The sequence below is a fragment of the Dermacentor andersoni genome, chromosome 3 (assembly GCF_023375885.2).
Source record: "Dermacentor andersoni chromosome 3, qqDerAnde1_hic_scaffold, whole genome shotgun sequence".
In the NCBI taxonomy this organism is placed as follows: Eukaryota; Metazoa; Arthropoda; class Arachnida; order Ixodida; family Ixodidae; genus Dermacentor; species Dermacentor andersoni.
Genome location: NC_092816.1, coordinates 89,467,844 through 89,479,106, shown reverse-complemented (window position 1 = coordinate 89,479,106; position 11,263 = coordinate 89,467,844). Strand labels below are relative to the sequence as shown.

The 11,263-nt window shown below is 47.3% G+C and overlaps 1 protein-coding gene across 1 annotated transcript; it reads right to left on the bottom strand.

Annotated features, from left to right (window-relative positions):
- Positions 1-1,361: 1,361 nt before the first annotated feature.
- On the bottom strand, positions 1,362-5,103 carry LOC129387281 (uncharacterized). The gene is made up of 3 exons (XM_055076116.1): positions 4,674-5,103; positions 2,170-2,644; positions 1,362-1,582 (listed from the first exon to the last, which is right to left on the bottom strand). The coding sequence occupies exons 1-3, from the start codon at positions 5,037-5,039 to the stop codon at positions 1,533-1,535; spliced, it is 891 nt and encodes a 296-aa protein (XP_054932091.1). The 5' UTR covers positions 5,040-5,103; the 3' UTR covers positions 1,362-1,532.
- Between the last annotated feature and the right edge of the window lie 6,160 nt (positions 5,104-11,263).

The following is an 11,263-nucleotide window of genomic DNA, read 5'->3' as shown; positions in this document are numbered from 1 at the left end:
GCTGGAGGGAAACTGCAAAAACTGCGTCATAGCCTTTCGTCTTTTTATGTTTGCCCAGCGAACCATTGTTTCTGTTATATTGTAAACCATCGTAGCGTAAACTAATGTATCGTAAGCAATGTACCAGTATATTGTAAACAAGAAAGTGAGTGAACGAGATGTTTGGGTCAAAAACCTCCCCTAGTCTTTCGCCATAAGTGGCGATGAATGACACCATTGAATATGCCTCTTTATTTATTTATTTTATTTTATTTATTTATTTCATACTACAGACCCAAAACAGGTCCAAGCAGGGTGGTTAAATACAACAATATTACAATAAATTATTCAATCAAATACGGTGGTAAGACAACAGTATTACAATGAGTCAATCAATGGAAACGGGCAACAACGAGTTATTCCAGTCTGTTATAGTTCGGGGAAAAAAAATACTTGAATGCATCCGTCCGTGCAAAATAAGGTGTTAGTGAATTCGGATGATATTCATGTATAGCCTTCTGTAGTGTTATTCTTTCTCAATAATGTTTGTATTCTTACTGTACAGACTGTGTCAAGCTATGTACAAAGCAATGTAGTACATGCGTTCCAGTGGCATTGCCAGAATTTCTTTTTCGGGGTTGTGTGGGGAGGGGGGAACATTTACTTGAACGTGGACGGGCAGGTGTAGGAAGGGGGACAGGACATGCCCCATGTGCCACCCCCCTGGCTACGCCACTGATCTTTACATCTTCATATACTTTTGTAAATAAACGGTTTTCCAGTGACCAGACTCACCTGAACAACCTAGAACTGCTGTGTTCCGATAGTCATCAAAGCAAGATTTCAACTGACTGAGCACACACGAAAACCTCTGAGCACTCTACAAACTACACGCCTGCCACTGAACCACGTTCTCTAAAACGTTCCTTTCGTAAAGGAGAAAGGATTAAAGCTCCTCGATTATTCCTGCGGCGAGGTTTGTCTTACGAATGCACTGGGATCGGCCAAGTTAATTCGGCTAATAACCCGACATCCAGCCAGGCATGTCAGAGCCGGGGAAACGGGAAGCGTTATCCTCCAAAACATTGACAGGGAATACTTCCCATGTGGTTGTCACTCATTTATTTCAGCCTGAAGGAGTGTGGGTTTCTTACCAGCCAAGAGTGGCGAGCAGGGTCTTCCGCGTGGACAAGGTGTTGAAGTTAACGAGGTTACCAAAGATGGCGGTGTACGCGACTCCGGCAACGAAAGCCGGACGAGCAGCGTTGGTGAGGCTGCGCATGTGAAAAAAAAAGAAACATAGAGAGAGAGGGAGAGAGTCGTTGATCAATTGGAAAAAATGTTTTTTCATATATTTAAAGGCAACCCCAGTGGTCTTTCGGGCGAGGTGCCTAGATTAGGCGAATCGTTTCGCTTCCTTATAGGTAGAGCAGCAGGCTGTCTATATAGTTTTGCTATCTTCAGGGGTCCCTTTTGGAAGGATCCAGTCGTTTAGTGTAACGACTGAGCTCTGTAGCCCAGCGCGTTAGTGGCGGGTCATCCACCGAATGGACTTACGCTCGCACTCTTAATGATGACGTCTGTTGTTCTGCTCCGTTGAAACCTGAAAAGGGAGAAATTCCATTCTCAGAAAAGGGTCCTGAGGTATAAACGAAAGTGAGTGCCGGTTAATATGAGTACGGACGAAAGCGAGTGACGTTGATGTTGAGCGGACCGGACTATAAGCGAAAGTGAGTGCCGATTAATGTGAGTACGAAGGAACAAGAGTGACGGTGATGTTCAGCGGACCGGAGTGCAAACGAAAGCGACTGACGGTGATGCTGAGCGGACCAGAGTATAAGCGAAACCGAGTGCCGGTTAATGTGAGTACGAACGAAAGCGAGTGACGGTAATGTTAAACGGACCTAAGTGTAAACGAAAGTGAGCACCAGTTAAACAGAGTATGAGTGAAGACCAGCATCGGTGATTTTGAGTGTATTTGAGTATGAGGGCGAGTGACTGTCAGCGAGTGTGAGTGGACGTGTGTATGTATGTGAATGAGTGCCGTTGATTCGGAGTGGACTCGAGTATGAGCGTTAGCGGGCAACGGTAAGCGGGACTTAAGTGCTATGAACGGTGTTCATAGTGTGTCGGTGTGTGTGTGTGAGTGGGCGAAAATTGGAACGTGAGTGAGTGCCGACGAGCGCTTACACAAACTTGAGACCCTATCTGCGGGTGCCCTAGAGTCGCTCTGGGAATTCTGTGGTGCGAGGAGGTTCCTCCGCTCCGTCACGTTGTCCAACGACGCACGGGACAACAGCGGCTGCCTGGCAAACGTGCTGCCGCGGCGACTGGCCAGGCTGGGCTGCAGTGACGGGTTTCGTTTCTTGAGCACTCCGCGCACTTCCTGTTGCCTCGGCTCAGGATCTTGCTGCTGCTGCTGCACCGCTCCGAGTTCTAGGATGGACTCCGGCATTGCCTCGGGTATCACAACGCATTTCGTCGTCGTAGTGGATTCGATCTTCTGCTCAGGCTTCGGCTCGCCATCGGTCGCCCTTTGCTTCGCCTTCGGCGAGCGCTGTGAGCCGCGCCCTTTATCCGCCGATGGCGTGGAGTGACCACCAGTTTGATGCTCACGGGGTGGCTGGGTTTCACCGGCTGGTGGCGTATGCACTTGGCTTGGGGCCTGGAATTGACGCGGAACGTTAGCATTCCCGACGGCACATCAGAATCCGAAAAAGAAAGAACGTCTGACGACATCTGCGGCACATTCAGCAGATGTAGAAGATTAAGACCGAAAACGGTTCTTATGTGGTAGCTAGACTCATGACACACAGACAGGGAATAAGCTTTTTCGCACAGTGAAATCGATAACGGTAATCTCGGGCTTGCTTTATTTCTAGACCTCAACATTCATTCGGCACAATGAACCACGATCTACTAATAGATAAGCTAGACAGTTATGGATTTCGAGGAAATAACTTAGAATGTTTTAAGGACTACTTTAAAGACTGCTACAAATGTGTACGCGTACAAGAATGTTTTATTTAATTTCACAATTGAAAGGAGGCGTTATACGTGGGACGGTTCTCAGGCCCCTGCTGTTCAACATATTTATTATTTAGAGCTATAGCCTACAAATTACCTCCCGAACATTTATGTACGCTGACGATAATACTTAAGCATTACGCTGTGTAGATAATCATGTGGAAGCCAGTGTACTACAGGTGAACGTTTGTTGCATGCAGCACAGAGGTTCATATCATACACACCTCTTATTTTGCATGGTAGTGATCAATGCTCAAAATTCAGCGCAGCGTTAATTACTTAAGGGTAAATTTTGATGACACTCTAAACTGGAGCCTTCACTTGTAATATGTGGCGAAGCGTCTTCGCATGGTTCCAGTTAATTTAGGTAGGCCACGCTCCATTTGTCACGAAGTAGTAGAAAAATTAACTTACAAAAGTCTCGAACACACCGCATCGCATGCAGTTTAGGATTCCTCCACTCCTTACAAGTTAAACATTTTACACAGTGTCAAAGAAAATATTCGTTATATAGAAGTAAGCTCCACAATTCGGATGTTGAAACCCACAATGATCAATTTTGGCATGTGTACATTCAAAAACAGCCCACATTTGATGTCATGAGTAAACAACTGTTTAATTAGTAATCTTGGTCCTGAATATTAAGGTTGAAAAAAGCCACGCGCTACTCCCTCCGCCTCAGCATATAGTGAATTAATGAATTAATTATTAATTAGATATCTAACTGTTCTCCATGCCGCATAATTAGGGTTGCTAAACATACCTCCCCTTCGCCTGCTTCTCTATTGAATGACTGAATACATAAATCCTGGTCCCTAATATTAGGCACGATAAGAACGCCCTCACCTCCTCCTTTCCTAAGAATTATGGACATGCTACTTCTTTAACAGAGAGATACTTGCGTGAAAAGCATTGCGATCGAAAGAAAATAGGTGAGAGGAAACTGACAATTGGCGACATCGACTGCAAAAAAAAAAAAAAAAAAAGTCAATAATGACCCCACACGTCTCTCATTGATAAGTTTCTTGCAACAGGGTGTAATATTGGGCAAGTCGATTCAAGTTCATTATGGCGGCATCGCAAAAGGGGAAGGCGACGCCGAGAAAAAGAAGCACCCTGGGCAAGCGCTGATCGGCGCTTGTCCTGGGCGCTTTTTTTTTTATCTGCGTCAGCGTACTCTCCTACTCCTTCGTGACATCAGCGTCATCATCAGCCTGGCTACGCCCACTGCAGGGCAAAGGCCTCTCCCATACTTTTCCGACTAACCCGGTCATGTGCTAATTGCGGCCATGTTGTCCCTGCAAACTTCTTAATCTCATCCGCCCACCTAACTTTCTGCCGCCCCCTGCTACGCTTCCCTTCACTTGGAATCCAGTCCGTAACGCTTAATGATCACTGGTTATCGTCCTTCCTCATTACAGGCCCTGCCCATGTCCTATTTCTTTTTCTTGATTTCAACTAAGATGTCATTAACTCGCGTTTGTTCACTCACCCAATCTGCTCTCTTCTTATCCCTTAACGTTACGCCCATCATTCTTCTTTCCATAGCTCGTTGCGTCGCCCTCAATTTAAGTAAAACTTTCCTGACAAATGGAGCGTTATAACTTTGCGATGTATCATAATAAGCGTACCGCCTCGTTTGCACCATTTTTAGTGCGCAGTGCTACCTTGAAGTCCGTTGTCTTCGAGATCAGCGGGGTGCCGGCCTGATGTCGCCGCCTGTGCCTCGAGCGGCACGACTTTGGAGAAGGCGAGGGGTCCGTGAGGCTCGTCGAGCTCTTTGCCGACGCCGGCGACTGCGAGGACGACGTGCCCGTGTAGGACGACGTGGGTTGCTGCGAAACGCACGCTGGCGACGAACCCGCTGGCACGACAGTTATGTCGCGTTTCTTCTCAGGGCTCGTCAGCGGACTGCCCTGGGCTGTTGAAGGAAACAGTTCTAAAGCATAACTGGCCGTAAGCTTGTCACCGTTTGCGATTTGCGCGGCTGCCCGGAGCCGTCGGCAACGGTATGGCAAGACTAGTAGCGACATCTGGTGACACTCACTTTGTCCAACCGCGATGCGCTTGTAGAACTTACGTCGCGCGAGTGTTCTCGTCGAAAGAAAATTGTAAAAGGACTACACGTTAAATTTAATGTATTTAAGACAAAAACCCGGGCTAGTTGGTGGTCATTCGTATAAGGAGACATTGCACTAGCGAGTAATAAAGGACACGGACAGGAACATGAAAATCTAGCGTTCGGTGCGTCTTTTTCATGTTCCTGTCCGTGTCCTTTTTTACGTGCTAGTGCAATGTCCCCTTATACGAATAAAGGTAATGTCCCTACCGAACCTTTACATCAGCCGTTAAAGGGACACTAAAGGAAATGACTAAGTCGACGTCCACTGCAAATATATTGTTCCAGAAAGATCGCAGGGCTTGTTTCGGGCGAAGAAAAGATTTAGTTTACGATAAAAATTGTATCTGAATGGTCCGAATTCATTTATCGCAACTGAAATCTCCTGTCACCCAAGCGGGGAGTGCTGACGCTCCATACGCCATCATAGCTTACGGCCGTCGGGGAGTAAAACGGCGCCCCACAGTCGGCGCTACGGCTTCGCGCGCAAAACGCAAACGCTCGGCCGCGGAGAAACTGAGCCAAGACAGAGCGTTGGATTCAAGCGTTAATGAATTTTCTTTTTAATTATCTGTTTGAACTGGACAAGTACCATTTTCTTTCCTCTTACGCAATACAAGAATGTTTTTATTACGATTGGTCGAGCACTAGTGACAGAATTATAATGAGGAGTGCCTTCGTCATTGCGCTAGTACTTGAATGTCCGCAGGGAGTCTGCAATCGTGTTCGGCATTTACCTCTATTTCTCAATCACTAAAGCTCCGTACGCGATAATATTGACGTCACTGAGGTTCTTCATCACTAATACATCACTTTCGCTTCGCTTAATACTTACCTTTAGTGTCCCTCCAAGTAGAACATGGTCCGTCTCCTGTAGTATAAAATTTGTGTGCTTTCTGGTTAAGCTCTGTCTCTCAAGATGCCGCTGCCAGCGTTGCTGCCGTAGAACTCCCTGGTAACCCAGAATCACGGAGCCCAGAATTCAGCAAGCACTAATCGTTTACGGGCAAACTAAAACTCTTTACTATAAGGTCTGTGGCTAACGTGCGTGCAGCGTATCCTTCGATATGTAGCGAACCCCTCGTTATAACGAAGTCATTCGCACAGGTTATAAAGTTTGTTGTACACGATATTTCCTTAAAGAACATATTAGTTGTAATATAGTCAAAGTAACGCAGGGAAGTGCCATTCTGGTACCTCGAGAACTCGCAACACATGTTAGATGCATTTTAGTTAGTCTCTACCTGTTCTCTTTATTTGTCTATGACACTAATAGCGTTGAAGGACATGATTTGTAGCCATGCAGCAAGTTTCAGCGTCACCGAAATTGCTGAAATAAGTATTCACCGTAAAATAACGTGTAAGCCCGACGAAGAAAAGATTACTGACAGGAAAGATTTCAAGTAAAAAAATATTTGTGCCGAAAAAAATGAATTTCGGACTGAAATAAAGAGCTAAGAAAGTAATCCACATTTGGGGAAAATAAATAGCTGCCATGGCGAATCCTAAATATAACGTCACTTTTTTTTCCTGTTTAATATAGCCGGACAACCCTTTTAAGGCGGTTACCAAAAGAATAATAAAGCGCAGGTATCGCTAACAGCTATTAAACGTTATCGGAAAACAAGTTGTCACTAGACGCGACAGGCGTGAATTACTACAGTCAGCAAGGCTTCGTGAGTATATCAGCTGTAACTGAGAGATCAGCTGTAATTGAGAGCGAAGTGCTAATTGTGTATGTAGCACCCCCAGGAAGGGGGCGGCGGCCCTCTCGGACCCGCGGAAGTAGCGAAGGGACCAAGACCTCGAGGAGCACAACGCACGAGACTGACGTAGGGGCCGCGTCGCGGTAAAAGCTTGTCCTCCCTGCGTGGAGGGAGCCTTACCGATTCTGCAGGCATTTTCAAGCAGGCATTTTCAATAAAGTTGTTCTCTCTCTCTCTCTCTCTCTCTATACGCTCCCCTTATACTACTATTACGACAAATTACACGTTGTCGGAGTTTTGATTACACCTTATTCGCGATCAGCTCAGCTGACCTTACTCGGCGAGACAGACGACTACACGCCGAACACTGGGAAGATAGGCGAAAAATATTTTAAGAACTCATTGCCCTTCCACTTTGTGAAGGATGATGACCAGCGAAGATTTGTACGTGGGCTCTTTAATGGCGAACGCACTCCACCGCGGGTCGGCCCGGCATTGCGCTATCTTCGGGATCAGTCCTCGTACGGGGAGTGCTTAACGCCCGCTTCACCTCCACCGCAGGTCGGGCCGGTATTACACTATCTTCGGTATCGGCCCACGTATGGGGAGCTTTTTTGCTTACCATGACACGAAACTTTCCTTGTACGGTAGAGGAGCTCAGCTGCGCTGTAAACAAAAATGCTTTAGATGTGAAACCTACCCGTCCCGAACGTGGGCGTGGACGGAGAGAGCACGATGGACGCAGGGACAGCGCGTGGCGTCGACGTCTCATCATGCCAGTCGTGAGAGCTCCTCGGAGCGGCCAACTGCGCCGCTTCTTGCAGGAAGAATTCGCCCATGGGCAGGGTGCTCCTTCGCGCTTCGCTTGCCGTGGTGATGCCCGCAGCGCACGTGTCCAAGTCTTGCGGCGTCTCCGGCGGCAGTGACGACGGAAGCGGTGGAGGAGCCGGACTGCGCTTGAGGATGGACGACGGCTGGCTGGGCTCCACGCTGAACGAGCGGATGCGACGCACGGGCAGGTAGTACGGCCTCTCGCCGCCTTGCATGTCGAACGTGCCGAAGGAAGTCTTGCGCATGCCCATCTGCGCAAGCGAGGTTGCCGGGGAACAATTCATCATCATCATCGTCATCATCATGGTTACGCCCTCTGCAGGGCAAAGGCCTCTCCCATGCTTCTCCTACTACCCCGGTCATGTGCCACTTGTCGCCATGTTGTCCCTGCAAACTTGATCTCATCTGCCCACCTAACTTTCTGCCGCCCCCTGCTACGCTTCCCTTCAGGGAAGCATATGGAAATGTAGGGAAGCTGCAGGGAACAATTACGCGCCCTTAACTGTTCCCGACCTCCCTCTGTCAACATTCATTTGGTAACAGGAGATATGCGAAATTATGCACGTGTGCTTCTCCGCACACCTTGTCGGACCTATTGTATGAATTAACCAAGATTGGCGGACTTCGAGCTGAAATCGTAAATAAGCTGTCAACGTGCTTGTCGGTGACATCTTTCCTTTCTGCCACCTTACGTCCAAGGCCACCGTCCAAGCTTTGAAAAAGGCGTGTTTCACGTTTAACTGTGCTACAAGCGGGAACGCAGCTATCTTGGTAAGGACAAGTTAGACGTGCGGGGAAAGCCTGCTTACGGAATTTGGCATATCCCCTAAAGCATCATCATCATCTTCTTCATCTGCTTAAAGTGTACTCGATTACAGAGACATACTACCATTTACCCTGGTAATGTGTCAGCCTGTTGCTCATTTATCTGCAGGTTTCATAGATAATATCTCGTGATCTAATCCGCTGCGTTCTAAAGCTCACTGCGATTCTTCCTTTTGCGTCCGTTCTTTTGCTTTAATATACATACGTTTACTGTCTTGTGCATTATAGATTACCTGTCGGATTTCAAGCTGTTTCCTCTTAATTGCAATTGGAATTTCGCCTACCCGCGTTTGCTAACTACACGCAGCAGTCTTTCTCTCTTTTTTTACATTTACAACTTTCCATTCCATCGTATTGTCTGTCCTTTGAATTTTTCTTGTTATTTTATCAGTTTCAGCTGCGTCGGTTAGCGCTGGCAGAATGAATTGATTTTGCTGCACTACCCTTTCTAGGAATACCGGAACATTTTGCTCACCAATTTGAATATAAATATCCTACGACACATTTCTTTATCTGTCTATAGAAGTTTTCTGCTCATGGTCCGGGCCTCCTTTGGCAACACTGGCCTGAATAATCGCTATTCTATTGCTGATCACTGCTCGAGTGGTCCTGGCTGACACTCCCAGTGCCAATCTTGCGCACAGATACCCAGAATATAGTGGACGACAGGATCAATGTCATTGCACAGCATCGAACACGATAGTTTTTTTTTTTTGTTCCCACCAGCGGCATGTTGTCTTTTCGTCCCTTTTGCTTATTATTATTATTATTATTATTATTATTATTATTATTATTATTATTATTATTATTATTATTATTATTATTATTAAACATACACCCCCCTCACACACACGCACGCACGCAGGCACTCACGGAATATTTGAAAATTGACTGCAATGGCTAACACTGGCGTTATTGTAGCGCGAATGTCTTTCAGTATTGAAAGTGTTGCGCTTGTGTCGTATGTATAGTACTAGATATGTCGTGAATGCAACCCAAAGCACTAAAGTGAGGCATCGAATAAGCACGAAGTTCGCGGAAAGGGGGATAAACACAAATGCGTCTTTGTATCTCTTTCCGCTATAGCTACACATCTATAAACTGCGGGTATATCAACTACTAAGTGTGAGGCATGTTGCCAACTACGCTTCAAGGGATTCAAAATTGGTAAAGAGAGCGATAGCCACGTCTGTCGTTTGCGCAGCAACGCAGCCCTTTGCACTCATTGCGGCGAGCAGCGTCAAGATATACACGGATAGGTATAGGCGTCTCCCGGCAGTATTACCTAGGTTAGTATACGTTAGTTTGCGATAAACTTGCCGCAACTAGTTAGACTAAACTGCACGAGCAGTATCAAAAGAGAGGAGTAGCAGTTATCCCTTATTCGCACAACATCTCCCGTGGGTTGAGAGAAAGTGGGCTCACGCAAGGGGTCGAGGTTGTCCGATACGCCCCACGCAAAGTAGGACGCACGCTGACGGAAAAAAACCTTGTGGGAAACCAAACAAAGAAAAGGCTGGATGTGCTTGGTTAAACATAAAATGGAATTTGTAGAGTGCTATACGCAGGGGTCGTGTATCGTATTCCGTTCACTTCCGGCAGTAGGTATATCGGCCAAACGGGGCGTTGCCTTAAACGCTTGGGAGAGCACAAAAATAATTTTACTAATAGAAGAATGTCCTATCTATAGTATTTCACCATAATAGTTGCGGATGCACGCCATGTTTTTAAAGAAACAGCCGTTGCTAGGATATAGAAGTCGTGATCGGGACAAGTGTGACTTGTCCTTGTGACTTGCCCTAAGGGTTTCTGCATAAAGAAGTATATATGGTAACAGTTGCGTATGTCACTAGGATTGAGGATTGAGTGAGCTGGTATTGCATTGCAAAACTCGTACAGCGCAACACGGAAATTAAGAAAGAAACCGAGCCGGCCAGAAGAAGAAACATAGCGCTGCTTTTTTCTTTTTTTGTCTTCCGGTTGGCTCGGCTTGTCTCTTCATTTCCACGTTGCGCTGTGCCAGTTTTGCAAAGCGTATGTCAACCGTTGGGGACTTTAAGCATGAAAAAGAATTTGCTATTGTGTGCCTCGTTACCGCTTTGTTTGCGACCTTCTGTACTGCTAAACTTTGATTGTCACACATCTCTTTTTGTTCGAAGGTTACTGTTGTTTCTTGGGCTTGCCAATATTCCCACGTGTCTGCGACATCGTGTTCGATAGCCCTCTCACCTTCTGTGTCCCTATACATGCCGTTATGTTCTTTGAGCAAAAATATTCAGTACGGTAGCAGCGCTTGCGTTTGTATGCCTCTTTCCTCTGTAACCACACACCTACCTTTCCGCATTTCCGCGCATTGCGCTGCATTAACGCCGCGAACGTAGACCCGAAGCGCTCGAATCACTTACCCGTATACGCAGAGAAGGAACTAGTAACTAGAGGCGCCGTTCTTACTCTGCCGTGCTCTCGCCTGGCGCCCGGCGCCTCCAGCGGGGGCGTGGGCGGGTGCATCCTGTACTGCCTGACGATCGAACTGCCGGCGGACGCCTCGCTGGCGAGCGTCGTGTCGCTCACCACGGACACGCTGCGGCCCCTGCGGATGAAGGCCGGCAGGCTGGTGCGGCGGAACCAGCGCGGTCGCCGGCCTTCGTCGAAGTAGTTCTGCGTCGAGTTCGTCTGGATGCGCACGCTGCTGCGCTGGTCGGCGGTGCACACGACTTCGTTGTGCACGGTGGTGACGAAGCGGTCGATGAACACGGTGCTGAACACCACGACCAGG